Source organism: Entelurus aequoreus, linkage group LG20 (genome assembly GCF_033978785.1).
Source record: "Entelurus aequoreus isolate RoL-2023_Sb linkage group LG20, RoL_Eaeq_v1.1, whole genome shotgun sequence".
In the NCBI taxonomy this organism is placed as follows: Eukaryota; Metazoa; Chordata; class Actinopteri; order Syngnathiformes; family Syngnathidae; genus Entelurus; species Entelurus aequoreus.
This window is the reverse complement of record NC_084750.1, coordinates 15,929,810-15,949,774: the sequence shown is the minus strand read 5'-3', so window position 1 is coordinate 15,949,774 and position 19,965 is coordinate 15,929,810. Positions and strand designations below refer to the sequence as shown.

Sequence of the window (19,965 nt, the reverse complement as noted above, 5' to 3'; positions counted from 1 at the left end):
AATTAATTAGCGCATGCTTAAATTTACCGCATGCCTTTGGTAAGCGCCAGAGTGAGAAGAGGGTTTTAAATTAATTAGCGCATGCTTAAATTTACCGCATGCCTTTGGTAAGCGCCGGAGTGAGAAGAGGTTTTAAATTAATTACCGCCCCGGCGCTAATTCAAGGAAATACGGTATATCAGTATGTGGAATTAAATTATGGAATGGATCAAGCAAAGAAATCAAACAATGTACTAATATGATCCACTTCAAGAAACTCTTCAAACTTAAAGTGTTTACAAAGAAGATAAACATTCTGAATTTATTCCATCCATCCATTCATTTTCTAGATAATCTTACTCATCTCACCATATGAAATATAACTTACTTCACCAATTATTATTTATTTATTTTTATTGTTATTACTTATGGAGTATATTGTGAATACATTGAGAACAGGAAGTGAATACAAGTTTTAGCAACTGCTATGTAAAGGAAAATGGGTAGGATTAAATAAGCTCTACTTCTTCTACTCCTTTTCGAACATGTTGAATAGAGAAACTGGAAATTGTGATGTATCATAATGTATGCATGCATGTTCCAAATAAACTCAAACATGGCATACAGTACCTTATATTCTGAAAGCCATTCCTCCACCACTCCTTGGTCCATAGCCAACATGTTCCCACATCTGAAGAGGTGTCACCTCTACCTGGACAAAAACACAATTGTAAGAACAAACACATGCTCAAAAAATTGTCAGCATTGTTGATTTCCATTTATGTAGGCACAAGAGTTAATATAACCCACTGGATTCCATTTTGATGATGCCGCTTATCCAATTCACACGTTGCAGAGCACAGTCCATGTATGCAGCCACACCCACATTATGTCACAGGCTCTCCAGAATATACAGTGCCCTCCAAAAGTATTGGAACAGTGAGTCCAATTTGTTTATTTTTCTTGTAGACTGAAAACATTTGGGTTTGACATAAAAAAATTAATATGGGACAAGAGATCAACATTTCAGCTTTTATTTCCAGGTATTTGCATCTGGAACTGATACAGAACTTAGAAGATAGCACCTTTTGTTTGAACCTACCCATTTTTCATGAGAGTAAAAGTATTGGAACATGTGACTGACAGGTGTGTTTTGTTGCCCAGGTGTCTCCCAATGACATTGATTATTCAAACAATAAATAGCACTGAATGTCTGAGTTCAGTTTCAGATTAGGTAGGATAGGTTTTGCCTGTGCAGACTGAATTTAGAGGTGGAACCAACATGAAAAGCAGAGTCTATGGGTGAAAAAGAAGAAATTGTGAATATGAGAGAAGATGGACAATCAATCAGAGCCATTGCACAAACATAGCCAGTACGACCATTTGGAATGTCCTGAAGAAGAAAGAAACCACTGGTGTACTAAGCAACAGATGTGGAACAGGTAGAACAAGGAAAACATGAGGAGTTGATGACAGAAACATTGTGAGAGCTATAAAGAACAACTGTCAGTGACATCAGCAACGACCTCCAGAGGGCAGGATTGAAGGTATCACAGTCTAATGTTCGCGGAAGACTTCACGAACAGAAGTACAGAGGCTACACCAGAAGGTACAAACCACCCATTAGCAAGAAGAATAGGAAGGCCAGGCTGGAATTTGCCAAAAGGTACAGAGATGAGCCTCAAAAATTCTGGGGAAAAGTTTTATGGACTGATGAGACAAATATTAACTTATTTCAAAGTGATGGAAAGGCGAAAGTTTGGAGAAATAAAGGATCTGCTCATGAACCCAAACATACAAGCTCATCTGTGAAACACGACGTAGGTAATGTCATGCATGGCTTCTTCTCGGACGTTATCTTCATTGATGATGTAACACATGATAGCAGCTGCAAACTGAACTCAGAAATCTACAGAAACTTTTTGTCTGCTAATTTAAAGAAAGATGCTGATTGGGAGATCCTTTATCATGCAGCAAGATAACGACCCAAAACAAGAAAGGAGTTGATCAGGGGCAAGAAGTGAAAGGTTTTAGACTGGCCAAGTCAGTCCCCAGACTTAAACCCATTTTACCTGCTGAAGAGGAGACTGAAGGGAGTAACCCTCCAAAACAAACAACAACTGAAAGAGGCTGCGGTGAAAGCATCACAAAAGGAGATGTCAATCTCAAATGTTTTCAGTCCACAACAAAAATAAAGGAATTGGCCTCACTGTTCCAATACTTTGAGGGCAATTGTATATAGTCATTAAACACACTACAGGAACAGCATCCTCCTCTCAATTTTGTATCCTTGAGTTTTTGCCAACCTTTGGTGATTTAACCCCCAATTCTAAGGTTTGGAATTGGGGGTTAAATCACCAAAAGTGATTCCCAGGCGCGACCACCGCTGCTGTCCACTGCTCCCCTTACCTCCCAGGGGGTGAACAAGGGGATGGGTCAAATGCAGAGGGCAAATTTCACCACACCTAGTGTGTGTGTGTGTGTGACAATCATTGGTATTTTAACTTAACTTTAACTTAACTTGTGCACTGCAAAAAGTCAGTGTTCAAAAACAAGAAAAACAAATACAAAAATGAGGGGTATTTTATTTGAACTAAGCAAAATTATTAGGGATGTCCGATAATGGCTTTTTGCCGATATCCGATATGCCGATATTGTCCAACTCTTTAATTACCGATACCGATATCAACCGATACCGATATCAACCGATATATACAGTCGTGGAATTAACACATTATTATGCCTAATTTGGACAACCAGGTATGGTGAAGATAAGGTACTTTTTAAAAAAATGAATCAAATAAAATAAGATAAATAAATTAAAAACATTTCCTTGAATAAAAAAGAAAGTAAAACAATATAAAAACAGTTACATAGAAACTAGTAATGAATGAAAATTTGTAAAATTAACTGTTAAAGGTTAGTATTATTAGTGGACCAGCAGCACGCACAATCATGTGTGCTTACGGACTGTATCCCTTGCAGACTGTATTGATATATATTGATATATAATGTAGGAACCAGAATATTAATAACAGAAAGAAACAACCCTTTTGTGTGAATGAGTGTGAATGAGTGTAAATGGGGGAGGGAGGTTTTTTGGGTTGGTGTACTAATTGTAAGTGTATCTTGTGTTTTTTAATGTGGATTTAATAAAAAAATTAAAAAAAAAAAAAAAAAAAAAAAACAATACTGATAATAAAAAAAACGATACCGATAATTTCCGATATTACATTTTAACGCATTTATCGGCCGATAATATCGGCAGACCGATATTATCGGACATCTCTAAAAATTATCTGCCAATAGAACAAGAAAATTTGGCTTGTCAAGACTTTCCAAAACAAGTCAAATTAGCTAACCTCAATGAACCCCAAAATACCTTAAAATAAGCATATTCTCACTAATAACAAGTGCACTTTTCTTGGTAGAAAAAAAAAAAGAGACCCTTTTGCTCAATATGTTGAAAATATTCTTAAATAAAGTAAATGCTAGTGCCATTATCTTGACATAATGATATGCATTTCTTGAAACCAACAAACTTATACTAAAAACTAATTTATTGTTCTTAATGGAAAGGCAACAAGGCAACCGCTTGTTACTCTCGGGGTTTCCTAGCCGCTCAGGCAAATCATATTGTCTAAAAATGCATTTTTCCCATCGACAACATGACATCATCGCGCCAAGTGCGTGCTCTTTCAGTCAATTAGTGCGCATTTATACAGTAATTTTGAAGAATTGATCTGAATGTGCATGATCAAATTCTGTTCAAAATTGTTAGAAATGTCACATGAATTAAATATTAACTGTCAGTTTACTGTACTGTGCCAACTGTACTACTATATGAGTACTTGTTTTCTATTATTTCATTGAAAATAAAACAGCAAAGTCCATTTGGCTGTCATCTGTTTTAATTATGAGACACATTCGTGTCAAAATCATGATTTCTTTTTTCATGCTTGAATTAAGAAATTATTACTTTAAAGGCCTACTGAAAGCCACTATTACCGACCACGCAGTCTGATAGTTTATATATCAATGATGAAATCTTAACATTGCAACACATGCCAATACGGCCGGGTTAACTTATAAAGTGCAATTTTAAAATTCCCGCCACACTTCCGGTTGAAAAACTCCTTTGGATATGATTTATGCGCGTGACGTCACAGAATCCACGGAAGTGGTTGGACCCTGTCGAACCCGATACAAAAACCTCTTGTTTTCTTCGACAAAATTCCACAGTATTCTGGACATCTGTGTTGGTGAATCTTTTGCAATTTGTTTAATGAACAATGGAGGCTGCAAAGAAGAACGTTGTAGGTGGGATCGATCGGTGTATTAGCGGCTAAGTACAATACGTACAGCAACCCAACAAGGACTACTTACTACGCCTAGCCGATGCTTGCCGCCAAACCCACGGATGAAGTCCTTCGTCGCGCCGTCGATCGCTGGAACGCAGGTGAGCACGGCTGTTGATGGGAAGATGAGGGCTGGCTGGCGTAGGTGGAGCGCTAATGTTTTTATCATAGTTCTGTGAGGTTTCAGGCACAACACCGGTTGCTAAGTTGCTAAATTAGCCTTACCGTCGTTAGCAACAGCATTGTTAAGCCTTACCAGGCTGAGAATTTTTAACCGTGTAGTTACATGTACATGGTTTAATAGTATTGTTGATCTTCTGTCTATCCTTCCAGTCAGGGGTTTATTTATTTTGTTTCTATCTTCATTTGAGAACGATGCTATCACGTTAGCTCAGTAGCTAAGTGTGTCACCGATGTATTGTCGTGGGGATAAAAGTCACTTTAAATGTCGATTTCGCGTGCTCGACTCTCATTTTCAAGAGGATATAGTATCCGAGGTGGTTTAAAATACAAATGCGTGATCCACAATAGAAAAAGGAGAGAGTGTGGAATCCAATGAGCCAGCTTGTACCTAAGTTACGGTCAGAGCGAAAAAAGATACGTCCATCACTGCCTCTCTAATCCTTCACTCTAACGTTCCTCATCTACGAATCTTTCATCCTCGCTCAAATTAATGGGGTAATCGTCGCTTTCTCGGTCCGAATCTCTCTCGCTCCATTGTAAACAAAGGAAAATTGGGAGGAATACTAGCTCCTGTGACGTCACGCTACTTCCGGTACAGGCAAGGCTTTTTTTTATCAGCGAGCAAAAGTTGCGAACTTTATAGTCGATTTTCTCTACTAAATCCTTTCAGCAAAAATATGGCAATATCGCGAAATGATCAAGTATGACACATAGAATGGCTCTGCTATTCCCGTTAAAATAAAAAAAATGCATTTCAGTAGGCCTTTAAAAAAGTAGTTTTATACTTGTGAGTGTTGATGACACAGCTTTGCAACAGTTGATATTCTAGTTTCAAGCATGTTTTACTCAATATAGGTCATCAAATCTCAGCAACAAGCTGTAATATCTTACTGAGATCATTTAGGAACAAAACACTTAAAACAAGTAAAACACTTTAACATAAAATCTGCTTAGTGAGAAGAATGATCTTATCAGACAGAAAATAAGCAAATATCACCCTTATTTGAGATATTTCATCTTGCTTAGATTTCAGTTTTTGCAGTGTGGCATCGTATTAAAAAAGATTTGACGCTGTAATTGCTGCCAAAGGTGCATCAACAAAGTCTTGAGCAAAGGCTGTAAATACTTATGTGAGTTTTAATTTTTTATTAATTTTTTAAAACATTTGCAAAAGTTAAAATAACAAAACCTGTCATTATTGGGCATGGTCTGTAGAATTTTGAGGACAAATATGGATGTATTCCATTTTGTCACAACAAATTGTGGAAAAAGTGAAGCGCTGTGAATACTTTCTGGATGTACTGTAAAAAGACAAGCAATCAGAGCTCACCAAAAAAGGTCCACGTGCGAGAGGCGTACCTATTTTCTTGCAGGTGAATCGAGCGTTTCCGACAGCGTTGGCTAAACTGTTTACTTGCACAGCCAGTTCTAAGACACGTGTAATTAGAGAGCGAAAATTAAACAACACCTTGGCGCAGACACATTGAGTTAATCGGGCGAAAGTAAGATGCGGGGTTACACGGGTAAACTAAAGAACCATGGCTAAATGAGCCGCTGGAATGCAGAACTGGCGGCCACGTTTGCCATGTCTTTACACCGAGGCTGATTGAAAGAGAAAGCGAGGAGGAAGGGGAAGTACAAATCTTATTTGCACAATTGTAATGCAGAAGCATGCTGGGATTTGGGCTGAAAGCACATAAATCTTCCTGAACTTGATGGCCTCCCATGTGACTCACCCGCACTGAAATGTATCAACACTTCAGCCCATGGAGTGACCCCTAATATCTTAACAATATTCCCCGGTTATGAGGACATACTCTCCCCTGATGCAGTAAATCAGTCCCCAGTTTCCATGCTGAACTTTCCTTACACAAACCTAACAGCTTTATTTGGTGTTATTATGGCTCAATCCCTAAAAAGGCAGCCAGGTGTCCATTTGTGGACTGTGGCAGTGATGAAAATGACAGGAGGGGGAGGGGAGCTAGTGACTCATGAAATGGGGAAGGATTATGAGACAGAACAGCCTCCACTTAGTGAAATTAGTGCATTGTGACAGGTTTTTTTCTTTCCCAATAATGAGGGTGCTGAAATCTTACCGTGTTTTAATAGCAGGCGGGCAAACAACGAGCTGGTGTGAGTCAGTCTTTGAAAAAAGACTGTTTCCACCTTGAGGGTTTATTTTTTAGGGTGCAGTTTATAGACTCCATTACCCATCAAGTGCAATCTGCTGAACAGAGACAAAGACACTAAAAAAGCAGCCATCAGCTACACCGCCTACCTAGGTAATACATTTGTGACTCAAGCATTGGCGCAAAAGCAACAACAACACAGGGCTGGATATACAAACCCCAAAAGCAGTGAAGTTGTCACGTTGTGTAAATGGTAAATAAAAACAGAATACAATGATTTGCTAATCCTTTTCAGCCTGTATTCAATTGAATAGACTGCAAAGACAAGATATTTAAAGGCCTACTGAAAGCCACTACTACCGACCACGCAGTCTGATAGTTTATATATTAATGATGAAATCTTAACCGGGTTGACTTATAAAGTGACATTTTAAACTTCCCAGGAAACTTCCGCTTGAAAACGTCGCGGTATGATGACGTATGCGCGTGACGTCACGAGGGCAAGGGAAGTGTTTGGACCCAATTCAAATACCTCTGTTTTCTTCGACAAAATTCCACAGTATTCTGGACGTCTGTGTTGGTGAATCTTCTGCAATTTGTTTAATGGACAATGGAGACTGCAAATAAGAAAGTTGCAGGTGCGATCGGTGGAGCGGCGGACTAGAGCAAAACCAACACCAGGAGGTTGTGTTGTGTTTTGAGCAGGATAGCAGACGCAATACAGTGAGTAAGCCCGCCGCCGCATCTAAGTTAGCTTCTGTTTTTTTAGCTTCGCCAAGCTGAATATTATTAATCGTGTATTTACATGTTCATGGTTTAATAGTATTTTTGATCTTCTGTCTATCCATCTAGTCAGGTTTTTTTTTTATTTAGTTTCTATCTGCATTTGAGACTGCTATGCTATCACGTTGGCTACGTAGCTAGGTTAGCTTCTATTTTTTTAGCTTCGAAAAGCTGAATATTATTAATCGTGTATTTACATGTTCATGGTTTAATAGTATTTTTGATCTTCTGTCTATCCATCCAGTCAGGGTTTTTTTTTAATTTAGTTTCTATCTGCATTTGAGACTGCTATGCTATCACGTTGGCTACGTAGCTAGGTTAGCTTCTATTTTTTTAGCTTCGAAAAGCTGGATATTATTAATCGTGTATTTACATGTTCATGGTTTAATAGTATTTTTGATCTTCTGTCTATCCATCCAGTCAGGGTTTTTTTTAATTTAGTTTCTATCTGCATTTGAGACTGATGCTATCACGTTGGCTACGTTGTTAGGTTAGCTTCTATTTGTTTAGCTTTGCAAAGCTGAACATTATTAATCGTGTATTTACATGTTCAGTCACTGTGAATGTCCATTTCGCGTTCTCGACTCTCATTTTCAAGAGGATATAGTATCTGAGGTGGTTTAAAATACAAATCTGTGATCTACAATAGAAAAAGGAGAAAGTGTGGAATCCAATGAGCCAGCTTGTACCTAAGTTACGGTCAGAGCGAAAAAAGATACGTCCATCACTGCCTCTCTAGTCATTCACTGTAACGTTCCTCATCTACGAATCTTTCATCCTCGCTCAAATTAATGGGGTAATCGTCACTTTCTCTGTCCGAATCTCTCTCGCTCCATTGTAAACAATGGGGAATTGTGAGGAATACTAGCTCCTGTGACGTCATGCTACTTCCGGTACAGGCAAGGCTTTTTTTTATCAGCGAGCAAAAGTTGCGAAATTTATCGTCGATTTTCTCTACTAAATCCTTTCAGCAAAAATATGGCAATATCGCGAAATGATCAAGTATGACACATAGAATGGATCTGCTATTCCCGTTTAAATAAAAAAAATTCATTTCAGTAGGCCTTTAATGTTCGAACTGGTAAACTTTGTTATTTTTTGCAAATATTAGCTCATTTGGAATTTGATGCCTGCAACATGTTTCAAAAAAGCTGGCACAAGTGGCAAAAAAGACTGAGAAAGTTGAGGAATGCTCATCAAACACTTATTTGGAACGTCCCACGGGTGAACGGGCTAATTGGGAACAGGTGCGTGCCATGATTGGGTATAAAAGCAGCTTCCATGAAATGCTCAGTCATTCACAAACAAGGATGGGTCGAGGGTCACCACTTTGTCACCAAACGCGTGAGCAAATTGTCCAACAGTTTAAGAACAACATTTCTCAACCAGCTATTGCAAGGAATTTAGGGATTTCATCATATACGGTCCATAATATCATCAAAAAGTTTAGAGAATCCGGAGACGTCACTGCACGTATTACAGACCTTTGATCCCTCAGGCTGTACTGCATCAAAAACTAACAGCAGTGTGTAAAGGATATCACCACATGGGCTTAGGAACACTTCAGAAAACCACTGTTAGTAACTACATCTGTAAGTGCAAGTTAAAACTGTACTATGCAAAGCGAAATCCATTTTAGTGTTTGTGAATGGGTGAATGTGGAAATAGTGTCAAAGCGCTTTGAGTTCCTTAAAAAATGTAGAAAAGCGCTATACAAGTACAACCCATTTTACCATTTTATCAACAACACCCAGAAACGCCGCCAGCTTCGCTGGGCCCGAACTTATCTAAGATAGACTGATGCAAAGTGGAAAAGTGTTCTGTGGTCTGACGAGTCCACATTTCCAACTGTTTTTGGAAACTGTGGACGTCGTGTCCTCCGGACCAAAGAGGAAAAGAACCATCCGGACTGTTATAGGCGCAAAGTTCAAAAGCCAGCATCTGTGATGGTATGTGGGTGGTATTAGTGCCCGAGGCATGGGTAACTTACATATCTGTGACGTTAATGCTGAAAAGGTACATACAGGTTTTGGAGCAACATATGTTGCCATCCAAGCAACGTCTTTTTCATGACGCCCCTGCTTATTTCAGCAAGACAATGCCAAGCCACATTCTGCACGTGTTACAACAGCGTGGCTTTGTAGTAAAAAAAGTGCGGGTACTAGACTGGCCTGCCTGTAGTCCAGTAGAGTAGAATTACTCCTAAGAAGTCTGCTAAGAGTTGACTTAAGAGTAAATAAATTATTCGCTGAAAGCTGCACTTAAAAGTTAGTTATCAAGCGTCTTACTCACACTTTCAGCGAAGTGTAGGACTGAATCTTAAGTGTCACACTCAGAGCTGAATTACGACATTACTATGTGCCGTAAACGGAATTTTAGGTGACGTCATTTCCGTGTCCATAGAAATGACCAATCACGGAAGGGAATCCCTTGTCTAAGAATAAAGAAATATCTTAGAAATATTTAAGTGGACAATGGGAGTGTATATTTTGACAATAAACTACAAAATAATACAAAACAAACTAGTCCCCGCCCGCACTCACGCTACCGCTCCCTCTCTTCTCTCGCCCACACACTCACTGACGTCACCCACCTCACATGCTGTCACCTATTAAAGGGCCACACACACACATACGCTACTCTCATAACATTTTCTTTCCAATTCATTAATTAGGCAACTAATTTGAAAATGGTGTAGGTCGCTCTATATATACTAGCCCACTGCAGCCACATGCAGAAATTAACAAGGAATCGAAAATGACTAAATCTGTGACAAAAATAATACCCGCTCTGTCTAAACGATACCGTTTGATCAGCTGCTCGTCATCAAACAAAGCCAGGACATCCTTCCGCTCCCTGAACGTTCGCGCACGTCTCTCTCGCCTCAGTGCCATCCCCCGCTGGCAACTCCTAACCACTTAAGACACCTCTGAAGGTCTCTTAAATATCGTGGAGAGTAGGAGTGATTCTTAGACTTAAGAAAGTTGATAAATAGCTTTTATTCTTAAGTTTGAGAGTAGGACTAAATTTAGCAAATTCTCAGGACTTAAGTGTAAAATGGCACTCTAAGACGCTTGATAAGTACGGCCCCAGACCTGTCTCCCATTGAAAATGTGTGGTGCATTATGACGCCTAAAATACCACAACGGAGACTGTTGAACAACTTAAGCTGTACATCAAGCAAGAATTGGAAAGAATTCCACCTGAAAATTTTCTAAAAATGTGTCTCCTCAGTTCCCAAACGGTTACTGAGTGTTGTTAAAAGGAAAGGCCATGTAACACAGTGGTAAAAATACCCCTGTGACAACTTTTTTGCAATGTGTTGCTGCCATTAGATTCTAAGTTAATGATTATTTGCAAAAAAAATGTGTTTCTCAGTTGGAACATGAAATATCTTGTCTTTGCAGTCTATTCATTGAATATAAGTTGAAAAGGATTTGCAAATCATTGTATTCTGTTTTTATTTACCATTTACACTACATGACAATTTCACTGGTTTTGGGTTTTGTACTTTATTTGAACAAGAAGTATACAGGAAACAAACTTTTATTCTTCAGTGTAAGCCAAAAACTGCCTAATCGCTGCTCGCTCCTATTTAAAATGACAGTTACAGCTGTGTAATTACCATGCTTGACTTATTATTGAAAGTGCAATATGGCCAAGTGTTGTTTCCAAATGAAATGTGTCACCCCTTATAATAAAGCATGACGCAAAGAGAATAATGGCTATAAAATCCAGCCAGCAAATGAGCTAAATCTCAAGACTGAGAAAGGAACATGAGGTTTATTTTGATATATACAGTCTGACAGACACGAGCAAGAAACAGACATTACACAACTAAGAGTAAATACGTCATCAGGAAGGTATTTGTCTTCCTGTCCTTGTCGGATTTCCTCGGCCTGTTTGTACACTATATTGCCAACAGTATTTGACCACCTGCCTTGACTCACATATGAACTTGAAGTGCCATCCCATTCCTGACCCATAGGGTTCAATATGATGTGGGTCCACCTTTTTGCAGCTATTACAGCTTCAACTCATCTGGGAAGGCTGTCCACAAGGTTGCGGAGTGTGTTTATAGGAATTTTCCACCATTCTTCTAAAAGCGCATCGGTGAGGTCACACACTGATGTTGGTCGAGAAGGCCTGGCTTACAGTCTACGTCAGACCCGGGCAAATTAAGGCCCGGGGGCCAAATGCGGCCCGTTAAGCAATTCAATCTGGCCCGCCGGACATTCCCAAATCATTTTTATAGATCTTTAAGATGGAAAGTGTAGCTGCTATTATGATGTGCAGTGATGTTTTCTAATGAGCGTAAGTCTTCAACTATACAAAGTAGGGATGTCCGATAATGGCTTTTTGCCGATATCCGATATGCCGATATTGTCCAACTCTTTAATTACCGATACCGGTATCAACCGATACCGATATCAACCGATATATACAGTCGTGGAATTAACACATTATTATGCCTAATTTGGACAACCAGGTATGGTGAAGATAAGGTACTTTTTAAAAAAATGAATCAAATAAAATCAGATAAATAAATTAAAAACATTTTCTTGAATAAAAAAGAAAGTAAAACAATATAAAAACAGTTACATAGAAACTAGTAATTAATGAAAATTAGTAAAATTAACTGTTAAAGGTTAGTATTATTAGTGGAGCAGCAGCACGCACAATCATGTGTGCTTACGGACTGTATCCCTTGCAGACTGTATTGATATATATTGATATATAATGTAGGAACCAGAATATTAATAACAGAAAGAAACAACCCTTTTGTGTGAATGAGTGTGAATGAGTGTGAATGGGGGAGGGAGGTTTTTTGGGTTGGTGCACTAATTGTAAGTGTATCTTGTGTTTTTTATGTGGATTTAATAAAAAAAAATAAAAAAAATAAAAATAAAAATAAAATAAAAAAAACGATACTGATAATTAAAAAAACGATACCGATAATTTCCGATATTACATTTTAACGCATTTATCGGCCGACAATATCGGCAGACCGATATTATCGGACATCTCTAATACAAAGTATTTCAATGGTTGGAATCTGTGCTTTTGCATGATATACTAGTTACTATGGTAATCTAATTAGTTACTATGGAAATCTAAGTCACAGCAGCTCAGACGAGGCACCAAGCGGTGTGGGCGGGGAGCGTTTCCACAGAAGCCAGCCTGAAATGCGGGTGTCAGGGACAGCGGTATAGCTCGGTTGGTAGAGTGGCCGTGCCCGCAACTTGAGGGTTCCAGGTCCGATCCCCGCCTCCGCCATCCTAGTCACTGCCGTTGTGTCCTTGGGCAAGACACTTTACCCGCCTGCTCCCAGTGCCACCCACACTGGTTTAAATGTAACTTAGGTATTGGGTTTCACTGTGTAAAAGCGCTTTGAGTCACTAGAGAAAAGCGCTATATAAATATCCAATCCAATCCACTTTATTTATATAGCACATTTACACAACAAGAATGTTTCCAAAGTGCTGCACAGCCATGTTAAAAACAATATTAAAAACAATATTATGCTACACCAATGACTGAATAAAAACAAAGAATAAATTAATAGAAAACCAATACAGAGACAATATAAAAAATAAATATGATTAAAAACTATTTTAAAGGGTAAAACCAATTAAAACAGTAAAATAGACATCAAAATTTATTAAAAAAAACACACAGGACAACAGAGGACAGAAGACCACACAACTCACGTAGTGTTAAAAGCCAAAGAATAAAAGTGGGTCTTAAGACGAGACTTAAAACACTCCACTGTGGAAGCAGTTTGAACATGGAGGGGCAGAGTGTTCCAGAGTTTAGGGCCGACCACAGAGAAGGCTCTGTCTCCCCTGGTTTTAAGTCCCAGGACGAGACTTAGCAATCCATCTTAGCGTCCAGCAATATAATTCACTTCACTTCACGCGGAAGGAGATTTTTACAACAAAGTTCTAAAGCTTAGTGATGTATCAGATTGTAGGTGAGTTTTTTTTACCCTTCGCGTTCATATTTTGCTGTGTTTGTTGCATTTTTGTTGCGTTTTCGCTTGATTGGAAGATATGTCGATGAAGAGGGGGTGTGGCATTTATATGTTGTCAATATTCAGTGTTTTATCCGTCATAGTTAATATTGTAACATTATTTTCATGTACATTCTTGGTGTCTCATTCAGTAAAAAAATTGTAAAATTCCATTGTGTTTTTGAAGGTGGTCTGTCACAACGTTTTAGCATTCAATCAGACATTATTGTGCGGTTTTGTATTAGTGATCCTAAAAATAGATATACCGGCCCCCAGACACATTTTTTTCTCTAAATTTGGCCCCCCGAGGCAAAACAATTGCCCAGGCCTGGTCTACGTTCTAATTCATCCCAAAGGTGTTCTATCGGGTTCAGGTCAGGACTCTGTGCAGGCCAGTCAAGTTCATCCACACCAGTGTCTTTATGGACCTTGCTTTGTGCACTGGTGCACAGTCATGTCGGAAGAGGAAGGGGCCCGCTCCAAACTGGAATTGCAAATGGAATTGTCCAAAATGTTTTGATATCCTTGAGCATTCAAAGTTATTTTCACTGGAACTAAAGGGGCCGAGCACAACTCCTGAAAAACAACCCCACACCATATTTCCTCCCCCTCCAAATTTCACACTCGGCACAATGCAGTCCGAAATTTCGTTGCACAGGTGGCATCCTATGACAGTTCCGCGCTGGAAATCCCATTCTTTCACAAATGTTTGTAGAAACAGTAAAATCTGCTTGATTTTATACACCTGTGGCCGGGCCAAGTGATTAGGACACCTGATTCTCATCATTTGGATGGGTGGCCAAATACTTTTGGCAATATGGTGTATCAACAATGAAAAATAGCTCATGACTGAACCAAGCAGAAGATGGAGAGAGAGCACTTAAAGGATGGAGGAACTGGCAGCCTTTGACCATATACGAAGAAATCATTTTCAGACAAGTCAGTGCACAGTCAAAGAGTAGGACAGAACGCAATAGAGCACAGACCAACGGCAACGGCAAAAGAGAGATAATTGGATGTCTACTGAGGAGAGGGATAAAAGGAATGTATAACAACCCAGGGGATGTATAATGCAGTTGAAGAGAGACAGATTCAACTTCATTATCTTCTTCAATGTGTGTGGCAACCAAGCAGACTAATGGAAAGGGATGAGACACTGAAAAGACACTCATGGCCACAACAATCTAAAGAAATTCAAGAAATACTGGTACTTTGAGCTCCATTTATTTACCCTTGATTTTTGAGTTGGCGATTCAGGTTTGGAGACAGTCGGAGGGAGCGAACAGCTTGCTCCGAAGAATGCGTGAAGCAATCACCGAGTGTGTTTCTGTGTACAAAAGTGTGTTTATTCTGTGCGGTTTGACCAAACCTGTTCCTGTGAGAGAACTAGAATCTACCCACGCGTCAACGTTACACACACACATACACACACACACACGTATATGCACACATGCATGACTGGCACTGTGCATAGCCAATATGAGCTCATGATGTTTTTCCATTTCATTCTTTCCTTATTTGGGTGGTAGCGTGTGTACTTGTAGTGTCACTGAAAGAAGTCAACAGTTGGGATGGGTATTCCATTAAAAGCAGTGTTCCCCACACATTCATTTAATTTGTGGCGGCCCGCCACAAAAGAAATACGTCCGCCACAAATTAAAAAAATAAAATAAAACTTTTTTTTTTAAATATATATATATATTTTTGTGTCCTCTCCAGCTTCTCAGGCAAATCATATAGTTGATGTAGATGCCCATATCGGCTGTTCAGATTTACTTTACAAAAGAGAAGTGCAGGATACTTCTCTTGTTGCCTTATTTGTATTTGACTTTATTAAATGTATTTATATTAGAAACACAACATGTGTATATAACAAAGGGTGCAAAGTCTGCAGGCAGTAGGAAACACATGGTTAAGTGTAGGGAGTAAAACTGATGGCAGTCTAAAGTTCAAGATTTTTGGAGCGCTTTGTTCAGTGGATCAGATGTTTGATGAAGCTCTGTGTCTATCTACCACCACTACTGTTTTCTGTTTATTTGTTACTGACTGTGGCAGGACACCTCTGCCTCTGTTTCACTTTATGTTGCTGGTAAATAATATGGTTGTAGTAGTAGGCTAAAGTTAAATTATTTAGTATGCACTAATTAAAGGGGCAGAGCTTTATGAGACATTTTAGCTTTTATATTTTATAAGATATATATTTTTTGTAAGAACCACAATTAATAAATATATTTCAGTGAATAACTTATTGTTCAAATCTGTATATAAATATGTACATAAAGTGTTGTAATTATATTGTAAAATGGATGGATGGATGGATGGACGTTTAAAACAAAACTGTTATTATTAATTAGTAAGTATACATTTTTTTAGCCTTTTTAGAGAAAATCATATCATTGTACTAAATTATGCAAATTAGTCGATGATGTCATGTAACCACGCCCATAACCACGCCCCCACCACCACAGGTATCTTGGCAGTTTATGGGAAACACTGAAAAGTTCCTTCATCGATTAAACGGGGCGGAGAAAATGTAAACACTTACTCGATTACATTGTTATTTAATACATAGTAACATTTAGAGATTTCCGATAATATCGGGCTGCCGATATTATCGGCCGATAAATGCTTTAAAATTTAATATCGGAAATTATCGGTATCAAAAAGTAAAATGTATGACTTTTTAACACGCCGCTGTACGGAGTGGTACACGGATGTAGGGAGACGTACAGAGCGCCAATAAACCTTAAAGGCACTGCCTTTGCGTGCCGGCCCAATCACATAATATCTACGGCTTTTACACACACTAGTGAATGCAAAGCATACTTGGTCAATAGCCATACAGGTAACACTGAGGGTGACCGTATAAACAACTTTAACACTGTTACAAATATGCACCACACTGTGAACCCACACCAAACAAGAATGACAAACACATTTCGGGAGAACATCCGCACCGTAACACAACAGAACAAATACCCAGAACCCCTTGCAGCACTAACTCTTCCAGGACGCTACAATATACACCCCCCGCTAGCCCCCTACCCCTCCACCTCAACCTCCTCATGCTCTCTCAGGGAGAGCATGTCCCAAATTACAAGCTGCTGTTTTGAGGCATGTTAAAAAAAATAATGCACTTTGTGCCTTCAATAATAAATATGGCAGTGCCATGTTGGCATTTTTTTCCATAACTTGAGTTGATTTATTTTGGAAAACCTTGTTACATTGTTTAATGCATCCAGCGGGGCATCACAACAAAATTAGGCATAATAATGTGTTAATTCCACGACTGTATATATCGGTATCGGTAATTAAGAGTTGGGACAATATCGGACATCTCTACTAACATTATAATGTTATTCAGAGGAGTTGTCCGAAGCTCTACTTTTTTTTTTTTTAAATAGATTTTTCAAACTCTCTCTCGATTGCTTAACCCTTGTGAAACCCTGGGGCCCAAAAAAGGGTATTACATGTGTTCTATATATGAGATGATTGTTCCGTTTTAAAGTGAGCAGTCTGAAATTTCCTCACAAAGTTTGTATTTAATAAATTTGCATTGTGTTTTTGATTGCAATGTTGTCAGAATAGGATACAAACAAAGTATAAACACTTTCTCCTAATAACTTGACTCCTATTATAACTACTATTTGTTTAACAGACTGTAATCTTGCCAATTGACAAACAAGAAAATGTAGTTTTGGTGTAATTGTGTCCGTGAGTGTCATGAGCATAATTATGAGAGCTTTAATGAGTTAAACTGTCATTAAACTGCTGAAATGCAAATGGAATGATCTCAGGCAGTAATATATAACATAGCACGCCTTAAGGCTGCAATGATTAGTCGACAATTACAGTTGTCGACAATAGTCGTGACGTCATCACTCGTGATTTTCCGGGCAGAACAGGTCCGCATAAGTGAAGTGAAGTGAATTATATTTATATAGCGCTTTTCTCTGGTGACTCAAAGCGCTTTACATTGCGACACCCAATATCTAAGTTACATTTAAACCAGTTTGGGTGTCACAGGTGGGTAAAGTGTCTTTCCCAAGGACACAACAGCAGTGACTAGGTTGGCAGAAGCGGGGATCGAACCTGGAACCCTCTAGTTGCTGGCACGGCCACTCTACCAAACCACCCCAACAGTCTGTGGAATGCTGTCCCTGACCACCTGAGGGCACCACAGACTGTGGATGCTTTTAAAAAAGGCTTAAAAGGCCTTCTTTTTAAAAAAGCCTTTTTCTTTTTTTGATATATGCATACTAGTTTTAGCTATATGGCTGTTCTAGTTTTGTTTTTGTTTTGTTTTTTTATTATCTTTTTATTTTTTAATACACTGTAGCACTTTGAGGTTGTATACTCAATGTAAAGTGCTTTTTACAAATAAAATCTATTATTATTATTAACTACTTGCAAAAACATCACCAGTGGTAACATGTAAAGTATTCGTGTTAAAAACATGAATACCATGCTCATTTTTGCAAAGCGGACCTTGTTTTTTATGGCAGCACTTCTGTGATACGCGAGCATTTAAAGCGGAGGCATGATGTCGGACATTTGGCGGGAGGATGCATCTCAATCTCGGTAAAAAAGTGTTAGCTCATGCCTTGCTAGCGAGCTAACAAGTGTTAAATGAAGTTGTGTGAAAAATAACTATCATTTTAGCCAAACCAGCCAGGTAAAGTTTGTCTACATAAATTTGCAATCCTGTTTAAAAAAAACGGCACATCAACAAATGCTGTATTTCTTTTTGACGAAGTTAGATTTTGTGTTTTGTTCTTTTCATCGCATGTAGTTGTATTTTTTTATATACATAAACAGTTATTTGCCTTTCCTTTCTTTTTCTTTTTTTTAATAGTCATTTTAATTTTTCTAACAGCTGAATGAGCAGCACAGTTACAGTAAAAATACTTATTTATGAGTTAGTCATCTTTGTTGTTAGTCAGCACATGCCTAAAATAACTTAAGCTGCATTTAGAAGTCGATGGAAAAATTAGAGCCATTAAATATGTACGCTTTATTATCCGACTAATCGTTAAAATAATCGTTGACTAATCCACTTTCAAAATAATTGTTAGTTGCAGCTTTAATTTTAGAAAAGTTTGGACACACCTTCTCCTCATTCAATGCGTTTTCTTTATTTTCATGACTATTTACATTGTAGATTGTCACATCAAAACTATGAATGAACACATGTGGAGTTATGTACTTAACAAAAAAAGGTGAAATAACTGAAAACATGTTTCATATTCTAGTTTCTTCAAAATAGCCACCCTTTGCTCTGATTACTGCTTTGCACACGCTTGGCATTCTCTTGATGAGCTTCAAGAGGTAGTCACCTGAAATGGTTTTCACTTCACAGGTGTGCTTGAAGCTCATCGAGAGAATACCATAGTTATTTCACCTTTTTTTGTAAAGTACATAACTCCACATGTGTTCATTCATAGTTTTGATGCCCTCAGTGACAATCTACAATGTAAATAGTCATGAAAATAAAGAAAACACATTGAATGAGGAGAAGGTGTGTCCAAACGGTCAGAATAAATGTATCTAAGTTATCACAAAACTTTGTGTTTCAACGAGCAGACAAAAGCTGTCTTTGATCTTACCAATCAAAAGGCTTGTAAAACTCCACCGTGTAGGATGGGAAGCGACATGAAGGCGTCGGTTTCTTTCTTCTATTGTAATCCACAGGAAGATTTTGTCTTGACCCGAGATCTACAAAGCGGAGAGGAAGCAGGCCCTGACTCCCCTCCAGGCACCTTTTCTTTGAACTGTTTTGTGACCAAAGGCAGCGGCTGTTTACGACCCCCTTCCTTTAGAAACAGCTGTTGCCATGTAATCAGGGAAAGTCCAAATAAAAGAGGAGGCGCACAATCTTTTGTCAGAGCATGGTGGGACTGTACAAAGAGTACAGTCCAGATGTTTCTCCTCAATTGAGCCGAATTGAATTCTGTCTGTTTAATTCCTTGCTTCTTGTCTTGTTTAATAGATGTCATCAGTGTTTGAACCTGACACAAACTTTTATAAAATTATTTTGATAGTCGATTAGGAAACGATTATCTTAACGATTAGTTGGATAATCAAGCGTTGGCACCCTTTGACTACTATATAAACACACTTTAAAAATAAAAAAATAAAAATTTCTACTGTATCAAAATCAATGTCATGAATTATTGATCGATTCAAGGCTATGAAACCCAACGCCAACTATTCCAATTTGAAAATTACATTTTCCCATTTTTAAAAAAAAGCAGTTATTTTTAACAAAAACATGGGAAAAAAACATAAATATTAAAAAATGTATATCAATAGATACATCTGAAATTGTTAAAAGGTTTCAAGCATTGTAACTAAAAAATAAATATATGTATTGCTGACCTATGCGGCGAAGACACAACAAACTCCCTTCTTGTCTCTCATGGACACACACCTGTTGTTGTTGACTTTGGACTTATCGGCTGCACGACATCAAGGCTGCGGAACAGAGACACACTGCAGGCTTACACACACATGCATCCAC

The 19,965-nt window shown here is 38.4% G+C and overlaps 1 protein-coding gene across 6 annotated transcripts in view; it reads right to left on the bottom strand.

The window, feature by feature from the left end:
* hycc1 (hyccin PI4KA lipid kinase complex subunit 1) overlaps positions 1–19,965 on the bottom strand; it is an 86,424-nt gene that overhangs the window by 51,415 nt on the left and 15,044 nt on the right. For 3 of the 6 annotated variants that reach the window (XM_062029468.1, XM_062029472.1, XM_062029473.1), the window contains exon 2: positions 610–691. In XM_062029468.1, coding sequence (XP_061885452.1) covers positions 610–660 — 51 coding nt within the window. In that variant the 5' untranslated portion in view covers positions 661–691. Of the gene's footprint in view, positions 1–609; positions 692–6,616; positions 6,748–19,965 lie in introns of all 6 variants that reach the window. The other 3 variants (XM_062029469.1, XM_062029470.1, XM_062029471.1) reach the window with 3 other exon arrangements.